The 20,228-nt window shown below is 35.9% G+C and overlaps 1 protein-coding gene across 1 annotated transcript in view; it reads left to right on the plus strand.

The window, feature by feature from the left end:
• Window positions 1–20,228, plus strand: part of EGFL6 (EGF like domain multiple 6) — a 66,163-nt gene that overhangs the window by 45,580 nt on the left and 355 nt on the right. Inside the window, exons 9-11 of the mRNA XM_027835433.1 lie at window positions 5,333–5,413; window positions 9,451–9,552; window positions 13,403–13,668. Of these exons, the coding sequence (XP_027691234.1) occupies window positions 5,333–5,413; window positions 9,451–9,552; window positions 13,403–13,668 (449 nt within the window). The remainder of the gene's footprint in view (window positions 1–5,332; window positions 5,414–9,450; window positions 9,553–13,402; window positions 13,669–20,228) is intronic.

Here is a 20,228-nt window from a genome sequence, read left to right on the forward strand (position 1 = left end):
TCCTGTTAATTTATTGTTGGAACTTAAGTAGTCCTGACTTAGGGGAAAATGAAAACGAATTGCAATAATAAAGGGAAATAACAAACCTTACATTTTTGTACTCCCTCTTAAAGAAATGTCAGTGCCTGAGATGGAGTTGAACAGGATGATCTTGAAAGTCCCTTGCAGCTCTAAATCCTGTGATCGATGAGATGAACCAAGTCATATTCTTCCAATTGGCTTCCTTAATAGGAGCCCACAGGATTAACCAAGATGAGCTTTTTAAAAATGCAGTTCCATTTAGAGAAATAAATATTTTAAAGGAGCAAGATCCAGCTCTTGGAGAGGATAACTTAAGCACAGTTTTCATCCACAGAATGATTTTTCAGGAATGGAATATTTAATGAAGCAGTTAGCATGTCAAGGATACAGATAATAGATGAACAAGACATACAGTATAAAATAACATGCCTTGAATATACCTTTTGCTGGCACACTTGTTGAAATGACTGATAGCTGCATTTTTGTTGTTCAGTCCTTTAAGTTGTGACCAACTTTGTGACCCCATTTGGAGTTTTCTTGGCAAAGATACTGGAGTGGTTTGTCATTTCCTTCTTCAGCTTATTTTGCAGATGAGGAGGTGAGGCAAACAGGGTTAAGTGACTTGCCCAGGGTCACACAGCTAGTAAGTGCCTGAAGCCAGATTTGAACTCATGATCATGAAGTTGGGTCTTCCTGACTCCAGGCCCTGCACTCTATCTACTGAGGCACCTAGCTGCCCAAAAGAATGCCTACACTTAAGAAATCACAGGTCTTTGCTGTATTAAAACATGACTATATTATTTTTTTTAGTGGTATTACTGAGGTGAAGGCTGTCTGCACAAGACAAAATAAGCCCTGAAGAGTCTATCAAAACTAACTTTACATTTTGTTCATCCATTCAACAAATATTTATAGGGCTCCATATACATCAGACTATGCCCTGTGCAAAGGTAGACGTTGTTTTTTTCCAGTCCAAAAATTCTGAAAGTGTTTAGAACCTTATGTTTGTCTGGATCTCTATATATTCTTATACATAACCTCTTAAATACCTGAGTCTGAGAGGCCTTTCCTAACACCTAAGTTCTTTTTTAAAAATTATTCTAAATTTAATTATTAAAAAGAACATTTCTGGTATGTAGGAGAAGAACTTACAAATATGGAAGAAAGAATGGGGGGAGCGGACATCACATGAATATTATTTCAGAACACAAAAAAAGATCATATATAAAATTGATTCTCTGTTTCCTACTGCTTGCTTAGTTTTTTGAAAGTATATAATAAATTTGTTATTTCTAAAATTGTACTTCTTGATTACTTCCTTCTGAACTTCTTTTTGTTTTATCTATTTTAAAAAATGTTTCAATGGCCCTCTTTTTGGAAAAAAGCATAAGTATTTTCCTCTGTTTAAAAATTGGAAAAAAAAAAACTTTGTTAACTAATAAGCATAGCCAATCAAAACACAGCATCTATGTCCAAATGTTTGTCTCTTTATGTACCTTGAATCCATCATCTCTGTGTCAGGAAGTAGGTAGCATTCTTCATCACAGGACCACTGGAAATATGGTTGGTCATTGCTTTGTTAATAATTCTTATGTTTTCAAAGTTTTTGGTTTACAACGTTGTTGTCCTTGTATAAATTTTTCTCTTGGTCCTGTTTACTGCAATACTGTGTACTGCATCAGTTCATATTACCCAGCATTTTCTGAAATTGTCTCTTTTCTTATTCATTTGTATTTAGCAACTTGTTCAGTCATTTCCCAATTGATGGTTATCTCCTTACATTCTAGTTTTCTTTTCTTTTCTCTGTTTCCCCCTTTAAGTCCCTTTTCAGGATCGGGAATTTACTTTTGGTTGTGACTATTTCCTCCCTGGTATTATTCTCCCTTCTTAACCCTCTTCCTCTCCCTATCTCCATTTGTTTCTCTGTGGAGTTTGATACATTTCTATATCAAAGTGTTAGTGTATACATGTGCATGTATGTGTTTAGCCCTCCTTTGTCAGACAAAAGTGATATTCATCTGATTCCCACTCCCCCTATTTTTTTCTACTGTTTGTAAAATTTCATGCATCACAAAAAAATAGCAGCTTCCACTTCCTTGTCCATCCTTTCTATACTAGTATATTCCTCCTTTTTGGGGGACAGCAAGGTGGTACAGTGGCTAGAGTATCAGACCTGGAGTCTGGAAAACCTGAGTTCAAATTCTGACTCAGATACTTACTAGCTGTGTGACCCTGGGGGAGTCACTTAACCCTGTTTGCCTCAGTTTCCTCATCTGTAAAATGAGCTGGAGAAGGAAATGACAAACTGCTCTAGTATCTTTGCCAAGAAAACCCCAAATGGTGTCATGAAGAGTCAAACATGATTGAACAACAATGAAGAATTCCTCCTTTTACCTTCCCTTCTCTTTTCCCTCTTCAAACACTCAGAACACAACCAATCTACTATAGGTTCTCTGCTCTCTCTCTTTTTTTTAATCTAGCTCCCTCAATATTTTTGAAGACATTTGGGTTCAAAAGGAACTGCTGTTTCTTCTTCCCCATTAAAATGTTAGCCTGACATCATCACACAGCCCCTTCTAATTGATTGAATACATTTACTTTTCTAGATTTCTTCTGATTCTTGTGTTTGTACTTTAAGATCTCTACTCATCTTTTGACCAGTTTTCCCCTCTAGGATTGTACATTCAGTTTTACAAGATAAGTTATTCTTGTTTACATGCTTAATTTTTTGCCTTTTGGAATATTGTTCTCCAAGATCTCCTCTCATTTATAGTGGAAGCTACAACATCATATGTGATCCTGACATGAACTTGAACTCCTTCCTTCTGTTTGCTCTTGATATTCTCCCTTTGACATGAAAAACTGGATTTTTGCTATGGGATTCTTGGATCTTCAAGACTCTCTATGGCATCTCAGGACAGAGTGCTAGGGACATTGGAGCCCTTTGGTCTGGAGTGTCCCAATCTGAACACCATCACTGCCACTCCCTGTTTCTTCCAAGGTCCCCCACCTTGGGGATTTCTGCCCTCTCTGGGTCTTTCTTTGAGGCACTTTATTCTTCCTGCTTTTAGGCACAAAATCTTACAGGCTCTTTGTCTCTGGGGAAGGAGATGGGAACAATTAAGTACCTACTATGTTGCCAGGCACTATGATAAGTACTTTAGAAATATTATCCCATTTGATCCTCAAAATAACCCTGGGAGGTAGGCACTATTATTATCCCCATTTTATTGTCGAGTAAACTGAGGTAGACAAAGAATAAGCAGTTTACCCAAGGTTACATATCTAATAAGTGTCTAAGGGTGGATTTGAACTCAGATCTTCCTGACTTCAGACCTAACATTCTAATCCACTGTACCATCTAACTGCCTTTCTGGCTGTGCTAGGAGGCTTTGTTAGTCTGTGCTGGTGCTGGCTTTACTGACAGCCAATTTTCCTATTGCCCATGGGCTTCTGACTAACTTTTTTCACAGTTCTGGGGTAGAAGAAGTCACTCACTGTAATTTCTCACTAAATGTCATGGCCATTATTCACTCTGTGGCAAATTTTAGGCTTATGCTAGAGAAGGTATGTGGGGTCTGGGCAGTGTTTCCCATTCACATATCAATCTAGACCAGAAGTCCCTTAACATCTATCTTCAACCTCTAACAGATAACTCAGAGAAACAAAAGTGATTCAATTCAATTCAACAAACATTAAGTATCTACGCTAGGCAGGGGGCATTGTGAGAGGCAGCAATGATATAACCAAGCTGAACCACCTTCAGTTATTTAAAGTATAGTAAATTGACTTAAGGTACTCACAATTATAATTCATCTGAAAGATGCCACCATCATGTAGTATGGTGTAAAGAAATATGATAGGGTAAGGGATCGTAGGGTAAGACACTGAAAGAAGGAAAAGTGACAGGAAGAAATACTCTGTGTCCCAAAAGTCTTACTGTACATTTACAAAATCTGCAGTAAGATTATTGGGACGCGGTATATTAAAAACATGCTGAAGCCAGAAATCAAATCATTATTTCTTGGTAAAGTAAGGCTGTGTTTTCTGTTCATTTGTTTCTCACAGTCTTTTCTCCACTAGAAGATTCTTTCACTATTTGAATCATTTAGGTCTAAGGTTTGAACTATTACAATCATTTTGAATGTGTTCTGGTTTCAAAAATTGCCTTAGGATTTTTAAAGCATTCTGACTGCTGCCTCACACCTTACTACGGCTTGGACATTGCCCTATATTTATTTTCTAGCTATTGTTTCATGCTACCTGAGTTTAGGTTCATAATCATGAGGTTTGTTTAGTTTTTTTTTAAATTATTAACCAAAAGAAATAGAAATCTAAAAACAATTATATGCTGAGTAAGCATGACTTTCCTATGAGAAACCTTCCTTATTACTAGCTTTAATAGTAGTAAAATTTAAGTATCATTTGAACAAAACTCAAAGGTGACATTAGAGCTCCAAGCCAAGTCCTGAGCTCAAATCCAGCCTTAGATGCTTACTAGATGTGTGACCCTGGGCAAGTCTCTTAACCTCTATTTCCCTCTGTAAATCTATTTGCCATCTGTGAAACAGGGATAATAGCACCTATATCCCAGGGTTGTTGTGAGGATCAAATGAGATGATAATGGTAAAGTGCTTATCACAGTAAGCACTGCATAAATGTGTTGTTGTTCAGCTGCGTCCAACTACCCATGACCCCATTAGTGGTTTTCTTAGCAAAGCTACTGGAGTGGTTTGCCATTTCTTTCACCAGCTCATTTTACAGATGAGAAAATTGAGGCAAACTGAGTTAAGTGACTTGCCCAAGGTCATACAGCTAGTAAGTATCTGAGGCCAGATTTGAATTCATGAAAATTAGTTTTCCTGACTCCAGGCTCTATTCACCATACCACCTAGTTGTCTCATATAAATGTTAGCTATTAATATTAATTAAAGTTGAACCTTTCAACTTTAAATTCATCCACTAATACTTAGCTAAGAATCAGGAATCCTGAAATTCTGTATTTGAATAAAAAGCATTTGGAAGCCTCATTATAGTTGTGCATAATTTTATAGGCATAGCCATTTAAATTAAACTGCTTTGACAGCTATTAAAATGCCATTTTCAGAGGAACCTTATATTATTACCATGTAACGTTATATATTTAACTCATAATTTACAATGGTTGTATTTTAATCAAGGGGGTAAAATATTGTGATGTTGTGGACAGAAGCTGAATTCTATGAAACATAAGCATTAATACTCTATATGGGAAATACTTGCATATCTTCCTAACCTCAGATTATTTATAATGACAAGTATTTTTTGTTAGTCTCTAAGGATAATGAAGCAGCTCCATTTGATCTATTCCTGGTCCAGAGAAAAGTTGTGACCTCAAAATTAGAACACAAAGGTAAAAAATCTTTCCTTGCCAAATCTGTGTTTCCTCATGTGGTATGGTTTTGTGTCTTATTTTTATTAAACTGTCAATGAGATCATTGTTAATGACTCACAGTGGTGTTGTGCCAACTCAACTCCCTTCCAGTTGCAAACCCAGAGGATGCATCATTATCATAGCTCTCTATTTTAACTATTGCATACATATTTGATGAACACTAATGATAACAATATATCAAAATTAATTTCTCTCTGTCCCATTACTGTTTGCCCCAGTAGAGGAGGGAGGAAACAGGCTGGTTTAAATGAATATCTTTGGAAAAAGAGAAAAGCTACCTCCTCCAGATTGCATGCAAACTCCCTCCAGTGGCATTTCAAATTGATAATGTGGGCTGGAAACCCACTGTTAGCGCAATGAGGTCACTGTCTCTGGCTCCCCAGGGCCCTGTTTTAAGTAATCCCTGACCAAAGCACACATAAAACAACTTCCCCTGCTGTAACATTTGCCCCTCCAATCAGCAGTGAAGACATTTAAGTTTGAACATCATATCCTTTACAAGGCTCCTCAATATTGTCCCTGGTGTTTAGTCTCTGGCTCCTCTCATACTTTCACATTTCTGTCCTACATTCTCAAAGCTTATGCTACTTTTCATTCCTTTCTGTTGCTTCTGTGTCTGCAATGGCTTTCCCTCTGTCTTCTCTGCTGTAAAATTTCTCCTGCTTTCTAACAAGCTGTCTCTCTGCCTCCTCCAGGTCATTCCTCAAAACACGTTCTGAGAAGGCCTTCTGAAGGAACAGAGGTCTCCTGAAGACCAGTGGTAGATTCACCACAGCTCCCTTTGGTCCCCTGCTTCCAACTATCTTTCCATTAAGTGTGTGACTTTTCATTTCTCTTTGTTAACATTTGTCTCTGTTTCCTGATTAGTCAGAAATGTGTCATTAATTAATGAAACAAAGACATTGTTCCAAGAATCAGAAACTCACAGACTCTGGTTCCATCTAGGCTATAGATTTGCTCTGTGGTCTTACCAGATCGCGTAGGTGCTTCATGGTCACGTCCACAGAAAACACATCTTACAAATACAAATCAACTTTTATTTTTCCAGACATTCTTTTCTCATACTATGTTTCATTACTTACATGACCTTAATGAGGTGGAAAAGAGGTTATTTGTTCATTTAAAATAGAGTCAAAATGTTTGCAAAGCACTTTATGTAGGTTAGCTCATTTAATCCTCATAATGACCCTGTGAGGTAGCAGCTATTATTATCCCCATTTTATAGGTGGGGAAACTGAAGCTGATAGAGATTAAGGGCCTTGCATGGGGTCATACAGCTGGTGAGTGTGTAAGGCAGGATTCAAATTCAGGTCTTCCTGATTCATTCCAATGCATCATTATTATAATATTTGTTGTTACTATTATAATTAGGAATTTCTCTTTAGACAACTAGCTACCTTCTAGTTAGCTCAGTTGAGTAGAATAGCATGGATATGATTCCTAGTAAGTTTCAATTAATTTCAATAATAATTAAGATCTATAAGTAAATCACTTAACTTTTCTGAGCCCCAATTTCTTTTTTATAAAAGGGGAATAATAATGATCATATTTTTTGCTTTATGTGTTGTGACAAAAGCACATTATAAATGTGAGCTGTTACTATTAGTAGTAATCCATTTACAATAGGTTTGCCCATAAACAAAATGTCTTGGGCAGACATTTGTGCTTGAAAAAAATAAACCTAGTTAACAATACTTATTTTTATTGTGATAACAGAATTAAGAAATAGCAAGATTTAATAAAAAAAATCTCAAGTCAGAAGACACCCAAACCTTTATTAACTTATTTGTGTGTGTGAAATCTCTAATTCTGACCTCATTAAAAGTGTTTTCACCAAAAAATAATACTAATAATCGAGGTCTGCTGGAGGAAATATAAAGTTTAGTAAAGATTCAGACCCATTCCTGTCGGAGCTTACCATATGATAGCTTTACTACCACAACCATAGCCCCTAACCCTGCCTTGATGTCCCCAAAATAGGTCTCTTTTGTCACAATGGAATAAAGGAAGAGGACATAAGTCTTTACACATCCACCATCACTACAGGTAAAAAAAACTCCAAATATATGCCTTATTGATGGTTAATCAATAGAGCATATAGGCTTGGGTCCAGAGAACATTTTAAGTGTAAGCATTTACATCTTAGAAATCAGGAAACACTATAAATAAGGACTTAATCTGTTGTTTTTATTAATTTCTAGACTTAAAAAAGTAATGGATAAAAAGTTAATAATGAATCACTGTGGCTTTGTGTTTTAAACCCAAAGAATACATCATTACCACAGTGATCTATTTTAATTATTGCATACTTATTTGATGAATACTAATGATTATAAAATATCAAAACTAGTTGCCTCTGTCCCATTATTCCCTACCCCTCCAGGGGAGGGAGGAAACAAGATGGTTTAAATGTATATCTTGGTAAAGGAAGAAAATCATTCCTCTAGATTACATGCAAATTCCCTCTGTTGTCATTTCAAAAATGTGGATTAATAATGCAGATTAAACTTTAAAGTATGTCATGCATACATTTTTCCCAGAGGTACAGTTGTTAAACATTGACCAGCACACCATCTTCATATACAAAAGACAATGCATATGAAAAGTTCAGATTTTAAAGGTTAGAAGAGGGAAATTCTTGGCACCTTTTAATAAATAACTTTAAAAACATAATTGAAAATAAAATTTTCATTGTTGGAAAAGGGGGAAAGGGGAGATTGGAAGGGAAAGAGAACAGGAGAAATGAGCAGAGGAGCTAAACCAGACATTTTTGAACCTGCAACTCAGAGCAATCCATATTGCCGATGCTATATCATTTCTTGTTAACATCTCCCTGCCCTGGCTAATTTAAGATTTAATAACTATTCTGAAATAGGTCTCTCTTCAACGTTCTTCTTTATCCCTCCACCCTCAAACAAAAAAGAATTAAAATCCCAATTTAGAGGCAAAGGCTAGCCTTGATTATAGCCTAGATTCTAAAGCAACCTACCCTAACACACATCACTGTGAACTTTTTATTATCAACAGCAATAGACAGCTAGGTGGTACAGTGAATAGAATGATAGACTAGAAAGATCCAAGATCACATCTGGGCTCAGACACTTGCTAGTTGCATGACCCTGGGCAAGTTACTTAACGTCGGTATGCCTTAGTTTCCTCATCTGAAAAGGGGGGTAATAAGAGGGTCTACCTCTCAGGGTTGTTGTAAGGATAAAATGAGATAATATTTGTGAAGTGTTGTGCCAACCTTGAAACTCTTTATAAACAGTTAGGAGGAGGAGGAGTATTACAAAAGGGCTTTTTAGTCTAGTGTTTGTGAACTTGGAATTTTTTTCTTAATATTTTGATAACTATATTTAAATATAATTGGTTTCTTTTTATAATCCTATATATCTTTTTGAATATATATCCTATTTATTCAAAAACATTATTCTGAGAAGTGGTCCATAAGCTTCTCCAGACTGCTAAAGGGATCCATAACAAAAAAAAAAAAGAACCCCTGGTCTACAGGAAAGTAATATAAAAAGATACCTCAAGTGCCAACCCTCCCTGAATGGTTGAACAAATTACATTTCCATACAATACCTAAACAGGGCGACTTGATACTATAATTAAGAAAACATAAAATTTAATTATAAAGTTTAAACATAAGCATCATGTTGAACAAAAAAAGGAATATTACACTTTTATAGGCTACGTTGGTCATTTTATTTCTTCTGCATAATAGTAATATGACCTTCTTAATTAGAATGCTATGCAATAAAGAGAAGGGTACAATATCATATCTGGTTATTACATTAACTCTGAGTGAGAGTTTAGGCCCAAGAGATGCTGGCCATCAAAAATTCAGTAGTCCATGTGTGATTGGCATTTTAATTGCCATTAACTATAAATCTATGCAATTTAAAATAGATTGATGTCTACTAATGTTCAAATATTACATATTTCATCTGAATTTTCCAAATGGTTTTGAAATGAACTATTTCTCTTAATAGATTTAAATGCTTCAATTGACTGCAGCTTTGATGAGGGGATTTGTGATTGGAAACAGGATACAGAAGATGATTTTGACTGGAATCCTGCTGATCGAGATAATGGTATTTAAATTATATACTGATTTTATACACTTTGACAGAGGTGAAGGTAAAGATAATCTTTTATTCCAGCATTAGATTATTATCACTCTATCCCTCTTGAATTTACTTTGTGTTCTTTATATATACTTGCATATGTTATATTTCCCAAGAAGAGGTCATTTTGTTCAACTCCCTTTTTTAATGAGAAAATTGCATTCCAAAGATGTTGATTCCATTCAAATAAAAGCTTCTCTATTAGAATGTAAGCCCCATGTTTTTATTTTTGTTTCCTCCTTGCTTAGCACAGTCCTTTGTACTTTGTTGTTCAATAATGTTCAACTCTTCATGATCCTGGATAGGGTTTACTTGGCAAAGATACTAGAGTGGTTTGCCATTTTCTTCTCCATTATACTTAGCAAAGTCTTAATAAGTGTTTATTGAATTGAATTACACCTACAAAATTTTGCAAAACAGAACAATTTCACAATTGGTAACACAATAGGTTCTCTTTAGTTTTTTTTTTTTTACCATGAGTTTTCCTTTTTTTGTCCACGACCTTGTATCCCAGGAAGAAAAGAACCTTTTAATGAAGGAAATCTTTTAATGATAGCAGATCTTCACTCTAATGAATGATGCTAAATCATGTGATCAATAAGTAAATAAGTAAAAATTTGTGATTTGTAATTTTATGTTAGAAATCAAGTGACCACTTATGTTATAACAAGCCTGTTCAATTGAGTTATACATCTTATAATATCAAATAAATCATATTAAATAATTCAGTCAGGATATTTGGGTTCTGATTTCAGTTCTGTCACTAATTAGCTATATGATTATGAAAGACTCCATAAAGCACAAGAAAAAGACACTAGGATTTATTTTGAAAGTAAATTTAATTTTTTCAATCCATAAAGATCTACTTTCTCTCTTCCATTCTACCCACCCATCTACCCCACCTCTTATTTCCCCATCCCCCACTGACAAGAAAAAGAAAAGAAAACTTTTATAACAAATAATGAGCAAAACAAATCCCTGCATTGGTCTTGTCTAAAAATTATGTATCATTCCACACCTTGAATCTATCACCTCTCTATCAGAAAAGAGGGAGCATGCTTCATTATTGGTACTCTGGAAGAGAAGTGTGAAACACATGACAAGCCATGGCCCACAACAGTCCTGATTGTGCCCTGAACCAGATTAAAACACAATTGGGAAATATTTAACAAAATAAAATATTATATAATCGAACATGAATAATGTTAATATGTGGTTTTCTAAGTCAAGATTGGCTCACGCAGATCCTTAGGTACAGTTTAATGGCCTCCATTTCTATTTGAGCTTGAAATCACTGCTCTGGAGTCATGGTTGATCATTGCATCGATCAGAATTCTTAATTCTTTCAGAAATGCTCAACTTTACCGTTGGTGTTATTGTATAAATTGTTCTTCTGGTTCTGCTCACTTCACTTTGCATTAGTTCATGCAGTCTTCCTCGGTTTCTCTGAAACCATACAGAACAACAATATTCTGTACTATTCATATATCATAATTTGTTAAGTCATTCCCCAATTGATGGGTACCCTTTTGGTTCTTTGACACCATAAAAATTGGTGATATAAATGTTTTGCACATATGGATCCTTTTTTCTCTCTCTTGGGTCTCTTTCAGTTATAGGCTTAGTAAAAGTATTATTAATTTTTTATTATTGCTTTCCTAAAGATCTAGAATAATTCAAAGCTCCACCAACACTGCATTAATGCGCTTTTTCCACATCTCCTCCAACATTTCTCATTATCCCTTTTTTTGTCAACACTGTCAATGTGATAAGTATGAGATTAAATCTCAGAGTCATTTTAATGTAGATTTCTCTAATTACTAGTTATTTGGAGAATTTTATATGGCTATTAATAGGTTGGATTTCTTCCTTTGAAAACTGTCTATTCATATCCTTGACCATTCATCAAATGAGGTTTGGCTCTAATTCTTATAAATTTGAATCCATTCCTTATGTATCTTGGAAATAAGGCCCTTGTCAGAAAGAAAAAAAAAATGCTACAAAGAATCCGTTGCTTATAAGAAACACATTTTAAAAGACAAATACAAAATAAAACAGGGAATGGAAAAAATATATTATGTGTCAAGTGAAACAAAAAAAAAATCAGGAGTTGCCATCATGCTATCAGACAAAGTAAAAACGTTCAAAAAATAGATAGACAAGAAAACTACATTATACTGAAAGGAACCAAAGACAACAAATTATTATCAATAATAAACTTATACGCTCCCAAATGCGTTAGCATCTAAATACATAAAGGAAACATCTGAGCTTCAAGAAGGCATAGAGAATAACACAATAGTGACAGAAGACTTCGATAAAAAAAACCCAGTTTTGGAGAAGTCTAACGGAAGCACAGACTAAAGGAAAAATATGGCACTGAAGAAATTTCTGGAGAAACTAAAATTGAAAAACTTCTGGCATATTTTAAATGGGACAGCAAAAGAATAGATACATACATACATACACACATATATTTCTCTGTACCACATGGAACTTTTACAAAAATCAAACATGTACTAGGGCACAGAGATATTGCAAACAAATGTAAAACAGCAAAACTAGTCCATATATCCTTTGGAGACCATCATGAAACAAGAATAGAAATTGGTTCAGGGACCACAAGCAAAAGATATAGACCCAAACTGAGACAACAATGAAATCTTAAATAATGAGGGCAAAGAATATCTCATAGAAACAATTAATAACTATGTAAAAAATTGGAATGATGAAAGAACATGCTAAAATTTCTGTGATTACAACAAGGTAAATGGAAACAGCATACCAAAAAAATCAAAAGTAAATGTAACAAAATTATAAAGGTTAAATAGGACCCAAATGAAGACATATGAGAAAAGATCTCAACCTACCCCTTCATAGAGGTAAGAAATCCATATGTTTTCAGATTTTTTTCAATGTATTAATTAATTGTGCTGACTTTCTTTTCCCTCTCTAAAAAATGCTAATTGTCATATGGTATAGCCCTGTGGAAAGGAGGAGGAGGAAGATACATGGGTTACTATGGTGATATAAGAAACAGAAAATATGAATAAAAACATTTTTTAAATTACTACAAAGATTTCCCCTCAGTTTTCTGCTTTCCTTTTGATCTTAGCTCCATTACAGACTATTGGAAGATTTGGAAGGCCTGAGTTCATGTTCTGAGTTCAAAGTAGAGTTCTACTATTCACTACTTGTATAACCTTGAGTAAGTCACTTCTCCTTGGTCCTTATTCTCTTCATCTGTAAAAATAAGAGGATTGGGCCAGATGACCTTTAAGATCCTCCTATGATGCACAGTCTATTCAATTCAATTCAGCAAACATTTATTAAATATTTACTAGTACCAGACATCATGCTAAGAGAAAAAAGGTGGAAATGGAACAGTACCTACTCTCAAGGAGTTTATATTCTTTTTACTTTTTTTAGTCAAACTTAACATATAATAAAAAAATTAGCATTTCCAGATACAAAGTAGAACATAAGAGAGGATTATATATGAATCTGAGAGTCTCTGTATTACTTTTCTGACTTTTAAGTGTATAATAAGTTTAACATGTGATTTTCAAAGCTATTCTGCTTGAAGAAAATTAGATTCAAATGGAGTCAACTTCTTTGGACCGCAGTTTTCTAATCAGCAGCATGAGGGAATTGTACCTTCTAGCCTTAAAATACTAAGATATCACAACTTAAATAATAGAACTTCAATCTTCCTTATAGGAAACTAGAATTCAGTTTAAGATATTTTATTAATTGAAGAATTTTCCCTCAAGTGAATTTCAAGGTTTATTAACAGTGACTTTCTCTTCTCCCAAAGCTGTTGGGTATTACATGGTAGTCCCAGCCTTTGTAGGACAGAAAAAGGATGTTGGTCGTTTGACACTTCTCCTTACCAATCTTCAGCCCCAAAGCAGTTTCTGCTTAATGTTTGATTATCGACTTGCTGGAGAAAGAGTGGGGACGCTTAGAGTATTTCTGAAAGATAAAAATAATACTGTTGCCTGGGAGGAGACCAGCAGCGAGGATGGAAGATGGAGGACTGGGAAAATTCAACTGTATCATGGAATTGAGACTACCAAGAGTGTAAGTGAAAACAAAATATTTACTTTTCTCTTTATGTTCAAAGATTCAAACAGGGAATAATTAGCAGATTCATGAACTAAGGTTCTGTTAAACTTTGCTTGTCAAAAATAATGGGTAATAACTTGAAGACCATAATGCCATGATTGTAGATGTCACTACAAAAAAGCCCAGATATCCATAAAGCTGGGACCAAAAAAAAAAAAAATCACAACCTTTCAGCAGCTAGACGGTGCAGTAGATAGACTATTGGACTTGGAGTCAGAAAGACCTGAGTTGAAATCCTGCCCTAGATACTTGCTGTTATGTGACCCTGGACAATTCATTTAACCTCTTTTAGTCCCATTTTCCTCATCTGTAAAAACTCTGTTTGCCTCCATTTCCTCATCCATAAAATGGGGATGATAATAACAACTTTCTCCCAGGGTTATTTTGAGATCAAATAAGATAATATTTGTAAAATGTATTGAAAGCTTTAAAATTCTATGTAAATACTAGATATTGTTATTATTAATGCCCAAAGAATTAAATTGGCTGTACCCTTTGACCCAGCAATACCACTACTAGATCTGTTTCCCAAGATGATTAGGGAAAAAGAAAATAACCCATATGTTCTAAAATATTTGTAGTAGTGCTATTTGTGGTGGCAAAGAACTGGAAATTTCAGGAATGTCTATCAATTGGAAAATGGCTGAATGAGTTGTGGTATATGATTGTGATGGAATATTACTGTACTATAAGAAATGAGCTCAATAATCTTAGAAAAACATGGCTAGATTTGCACAAAGCAATGAAGAGCAAACAACTTCGAGCAAATAAGTCATTTTTGTTACTATAAATACCGACATTAACTATAAAGGATGTATGAAGGAAGATACTATCTGCATCCAGAGAAAGACTAATAAATAGAAGTACATATAGAAAGATTTTACATATTATACACACTTACATATATATACACACATACATACATATACATATATACACATATTCATATTTGTGTCTAATGGTAGCTATGGTGGGGGGCGCCACAGGGAAGAGAAAAAAAAAAGTTTTTAAAAAATTACATGACAACTTTATTATATGTTTAAAAGGAATAGCAAGATACACATAATAGATTTGGAATTTCATGGGCAATCATCTTCTTTTATTATGCTATGTTATGGAAATACTTGTTTTATTCCTTAAGTTAAAAATTAAATAATTAATAATTTTAAATGGTAAATTTGAGGTAATAATAATAGTACTTAACTAATAAAGTTGTTGAAATGATAAAATAAGATAAATATGTAAAGCACTATGTAAACCTTCAAGTTAGCTATTATTTAGAGTTTGGAGAGGCCTCAGAGCACAGAAAGTCACAGAATCTTAGGGATAGAAGGGACCTCAGGGGTCATCTGGTCCTAACCACTTCTGAAGCAAGCAAGCTTCCAATATTTGTTTCAAGATCTTCAGTAGTGGGGGGGGGGGTGCGGTGGAGCCAAGATGGCAGAGGGAAAGCAGTGACTGTCTTGTGCTCTCCCCCAAACCCCTCCAAATACCCACAAAAAATGGCTCTAAACAAATTCTAAAGTAGCAGAACCCACAAAATGACAGAGTGAAACAAATTTCCAGCCCAAGACAGCCTGGATGGCTGATCTGAAAGGTATATCGCACCAGGCAGGGAGAGGAGCGCAGTACAGTGTGGTTGCGAAGGCCACAGCGACCCTGGAGCAGGCTTCAGAGGACTGAATTGCGGGCAGCTGTGGCGGTTTCCAGACTTCTCAACCCCTGAACGCCAAAGACAACTTAGAACGTCAGAGGGAAAAGTCTGTTACTGCAGTGAGAGAGGAGCTAGGTCTCAGCTGCAAGTCTCAAGCGAGGCCCAGGGCCTCACCTTTTTCCTGAGCTTCCCGCCCACAGACCGAGGGGGAATGCAGTGGCTGATCAGAGGGGGATTGCAAGGATCTCTTTGCCAGTGCTGAGGCAGGAATCTCTTGCTTTGCCAGTGCTTGGATCTGGGTCACAGTTCTGAGGGGGGGTCTTGGGGTGAGGAGGAGTGCTGGTGTGATGGAGCTTGTTGTGGTGGTGGAGAATAAACACCTCCCCCCTTATCATACCACCTTGGAAGAACTGAAAATTTACAGGTCCCTAGAAGTATCTCTGAAAACAGCTGTATAAACCCCTGAAGCTTGGGACAGTACATTCTCCACATTGGAAGCAGACTCTTACCTTAACAAAGAGTTTAAAATTCAAGTAATTGGTTGGGATCATGAGTAAGCAGCACAAAAAGAGTCAGACTATATTATCTTACTTTGGTGACAAAGAAGATAAAAACATACAACCAGAAGAAGACAACAAAGTCAAAGCTCCTACATCCAAAACTTCCAAGAAAAATATGAATCAGTCCCAGGCCTTGGAAGAGCTTAAAAGGGATTTTGAGAAGCAAGTAAGAGAAGTAAAGAAAAAACTGGGAAGAGAAATGAGAGTGATGCAAGAAAATCATGAAAAACAAGTCAACAGCTTTCTAAAGGAAACCCAAAAAAATACTGAAGAAAATAACACCTTAAAAAATAGCCTAACCCAAATGGCAAAAAAGGTCCAAAAAGCCAACGAGGAGAAGAATGCCCTAAAAAAGCAAAATTAGCCAAATGGAAAAGGAAGTCCAAAAGCTTACTGAAGAAAATACTTCCTTAAAAATTAGAATGGAGCAAATGGAAGCTAGTGACTTTATGAGAAATCAAGACAGTATAAAATAAATCCAAAAGAATGAAAAATTAGAAAACAATGTGAAATATCTCATTGGAAAAACAACCGGAAAATAGATCCAGGAGAGAGAATTTAAAAATTATTGGACTATCTGAAAGTCATGATCAAAAAAAGAGCCTAGACATCATCTTTCAAGAAATTATCAAGGGCCCTGATATTTTAGAATCTGAGGGCAAAATAGAAATTGAAAGAATCCAACAATCTCCTCCTGAAAGAGATCCCCAAAGGAAAACTCCTAGGAATATTGTAGCCAAATTCCAGAGTTCTCAGGTCAAGGAGAAAATATTGCAAGCAGCCAGAAAAAGACAATTCAAATATTGTGGAAACACAATCAGGATAACACAACATTTAGCAGCTTCTACATTAAGGGACTGGAGGGCTTGAAATATGATATTCTAGAGGTCAAAGGAGATAGGATTACAACCAAGAATCACCTACCCAGCAAAACTGAGTATAATTCTTCAGGGGAAAAAAATGATCATTCAGTGAATTAGAGGACTTTCAAGCATTCTTGATGAAAAGACTAGAGCTGAAGAGAAAATTTGACTTTCAAATACAAGACTCAAGTGGAACATGAAGAGGTAAACAGGAAAGAGAAATCATAAGAGACTTGTTAAGGTTGAACTGTTTACATTCCTGCATGAAAAGATGGTATTTGTAACTCATGAGACCTTTGACAGTATTAGGGTAGTTGGAGGTAAAAACTTATATGTATGTATATATATATAGGTAGATGGATAAATAGATAGAGGGCACAGGGTGAGTTAAAGATGAAGGGGTCATATCTGGAGAATAAAATTAAGGGGTGACAGAGGATTATACTAGGAGAAGGAGAAAGGGAGAGGTAGAACAGGGTAAATTATATCACAAAAAAAAAACAGAAAAGAAAAAGCTGTTACAGTGGAGGGGAAATGGAGGAAGGTGAGAGGGAATGAGTGAATCTTATTCTCATAGGATTTGACTTAAGGAGGGAATAACATACACACTTAATTGGGTATGGAAATCTGTCTTACCCTACAGGAAAATAGGGGGGGAAAGGGGACAAGAGAGTAGGAGGATGATAGAGAGGAGGGCAGATTGGGAAAGGGAGTAATCAGAAGCAAATACTTCTGAAGAGGGACAGGGTCAAAAGAGAGAATAGAATAAATGGGGGAGGGCAGGATAGGATTAAGGGAAATAGAGTTAGTTTTTCATAGCATGTCTACTATGGAAGTGTTTTGCATAACTGCACATGTATAATCTATATTGAGTTGCTTGCCTTTTCAATGAGGGTGGGTGGGGAGGGAGGAAGGGAGAAAATTTGGAATCTAAAGTTTTAAAAACACACGTTTTAAAAAAAAAAGTTTTCACATGCAATTGGGAAATAAGAAATACAGGAAATGGGTACAGAAATCTATCCTGCCCTACAGGAAAATAGAAGGGGAAGGGGCTAAGAGAAGGGAGGGAGAGATAGAAGGGAAGGCAGACTAGGGGAAGGGGTATTCAGAATGCATGCCATCTTGGGGTGGGGGAGGGGTGAAATGGGGTGAAAATTTGGAACTCAAAATCTTGTGGAAGTAAATGTTGAAAACTAAAAAGAAAAGAAAAAAGAAAAAAAAATTCTTCAGTAATGGGGAAGTCACCAAGTCTCAAGGAAACCTATTCCTCTTGGAACAGCTCTAATTTTTAAGACATACATCCCTATATCAAGCTAAAATCTACCCACCTCTTTAAAAGTTCTACTTTTAAAGCCACAGCTAGGTGGCACAGTGGATAGAGCACTGGCCCTGGAATCAGGAGGACCTGAGTTCAAATCCGGCCTCAGACACCTACCACTTAACTAGCTGTGTGACCCTGGGCAAGTCACTTAACCCCATTGCCCAGCTAAAAAAACAAACAAACAAAAAAAAGAAAAACTTCTACTCACTGTTCCTAGTTCTACCCCCTGGAACCAAGCAAAACAATTCAAGTTTCTCTTCCATGTCACATTTTTTCTAATAACTGAAGATAGCAATAACTTGCCCTTTATGTTTTCTCTTCTGTAGGCTAACAGTCCCCAATTCCTGTCTAATTTCAAGTCCCCTTACTATTCTAATTTCTCTCCTCTGAACATATTCTTTGTGTCTTTTTTTTTTTTGGAGGCAATTGGTTTTCAGTGATATTAGCCCATGGTCACACGGCCAGATTTGAAGGCAGGTCCTCCTGACTCCTCAGCTGGTGTTCTATCCACTGCACCACCTAGCTGTCCCTCCTCTAAACATATTCATCTTATCATTATCCTCCCAAAAACGTGAAGGAAGGAAGCACTTATTAAGCATCTACCATATGCCAGACACTATGCTAAGTGCTTAACAAATATTATCTCATTTGATCCTCACAACTACCCTAGGAGTTCCCATTTTACAGTTAAGGAAAATGAAGCAGACAGAGATTAAGTGACTTGCCCAAGGTCACAGAGCTCGTTAGTATCTGAGATCAAATTTGAACTCAAGTCTTCCTATCTCTATGCCCATCAAACCATCCACTGCAATACTTAACTACCTATGATACTCAGGACTGAATATAACAATCCAATGGTCTGAGCAGAATAAAGTACAGTGGGACTATCACCCCTCATTGTATCTGCCTAAGCAAAAACATGCAGTAGACTTAGGATCACTGGCTTATTTGCAGTTTTTGAAACCAAGTAAACTCCATGTGGGCATGGAGAAGTTGAAAATACCACTCAATTCAGACCAAAGAATATATTCCAGGTTCAGTGTTGTCTACACTGGAGTATTGGCAGCAGACATTTCCCACATATGCAAGATGTGTCATTCAAATGGTTTTGTTCAGGATGAGAAGACTATGGAGCCCCCATCATAAATGCCCCAACATCTCCACATATTCCTGATTAACTGTACTTTCTGTCATGACTACTGCTGCTGCCAGGCCACTGACTTTTGACTACACAGATGATTTTCTAAATGCCCTCAGTAGTAACTTGAAGAAGTCTTGGGGATCTTCCCATTAGCCATTGCTCTAACTCCATCTCAAAAAACAGAGAAGAGCAGAAAGTTTGTAACAGCAAAAAACCTGGCTCTGTTCTCCCCTCCCACCTTTGTATGGGGCCTCTCTATAACAACAACAACAAAAAAAAAACATAAGAAATTAGAATATGAAAAATCAAAAAGAGTAAAGACTAGGGATTCCTGAATTCTACAAATCATCTCTGAGATTCCCTCTTTATCTTTGGGAAGTCAAAGGAAGTAGAGTTCAATGATGACAGCAGGTACCAAGTTACATCTATTTTTTTTTTGGTTTAGCACAGTACCTGGGGCAATGTAAGTGCTGTATAAATGTTAGCTAGTACAATTATTAGTGTATTTGCCGGTTCCTTATCTGTAAAAATGAGTGAATTGGACTAGAATCCATAGGTTCTTAATCTTTTCTGTGTCAAGGACCCCCTTGGCAGTCTAGTGAAGTCTATGGATCCCTTCTCAGAATAATATTTTGAATAATAAATAAGATTACAAAAGAATACCTTTGTAGTTTAGTAAAGTCTATAGACCCCTTCTCAGAATTACATTTTAGATGCACAAAATAAAATACATAAGATTACAAAGGAAGCCAATTATATTGAACTACAATTATCAAAAAATATATTTTTTAAAGTTCACAGGCTTCAAATAAGGAATCCCTAGTGGATGATCTCTGAAGTCCCTTCTAATCCTAAAATGCTCTGGCATGCCATACCATTGACTCAGACCTAAGAAACAATTTCCAAATCTCAAACATATACATATTTTTGTTGTTTTTTTTTTAAACACCTTTATTCTTTCTCAGCATCATGTGAC

This window comes from Vombatus ursinus, unplaced genomic scaffold (genome assembly GCF_900497805.2).
Source record: "Vombatus ursinus unplaced genomic scaffold, bare-nosed wombat genome assembly UNPS02014814.1, whole genome shotgun sequence".
In the NCBI taxonomy this organism is placed as follows: domain Eukaryota; kingdom Metazoa; phylum Chordata; class Mammalia; order Diprotodontia; family Vombatidae; genus Vombatus; species Vombatus ursinus.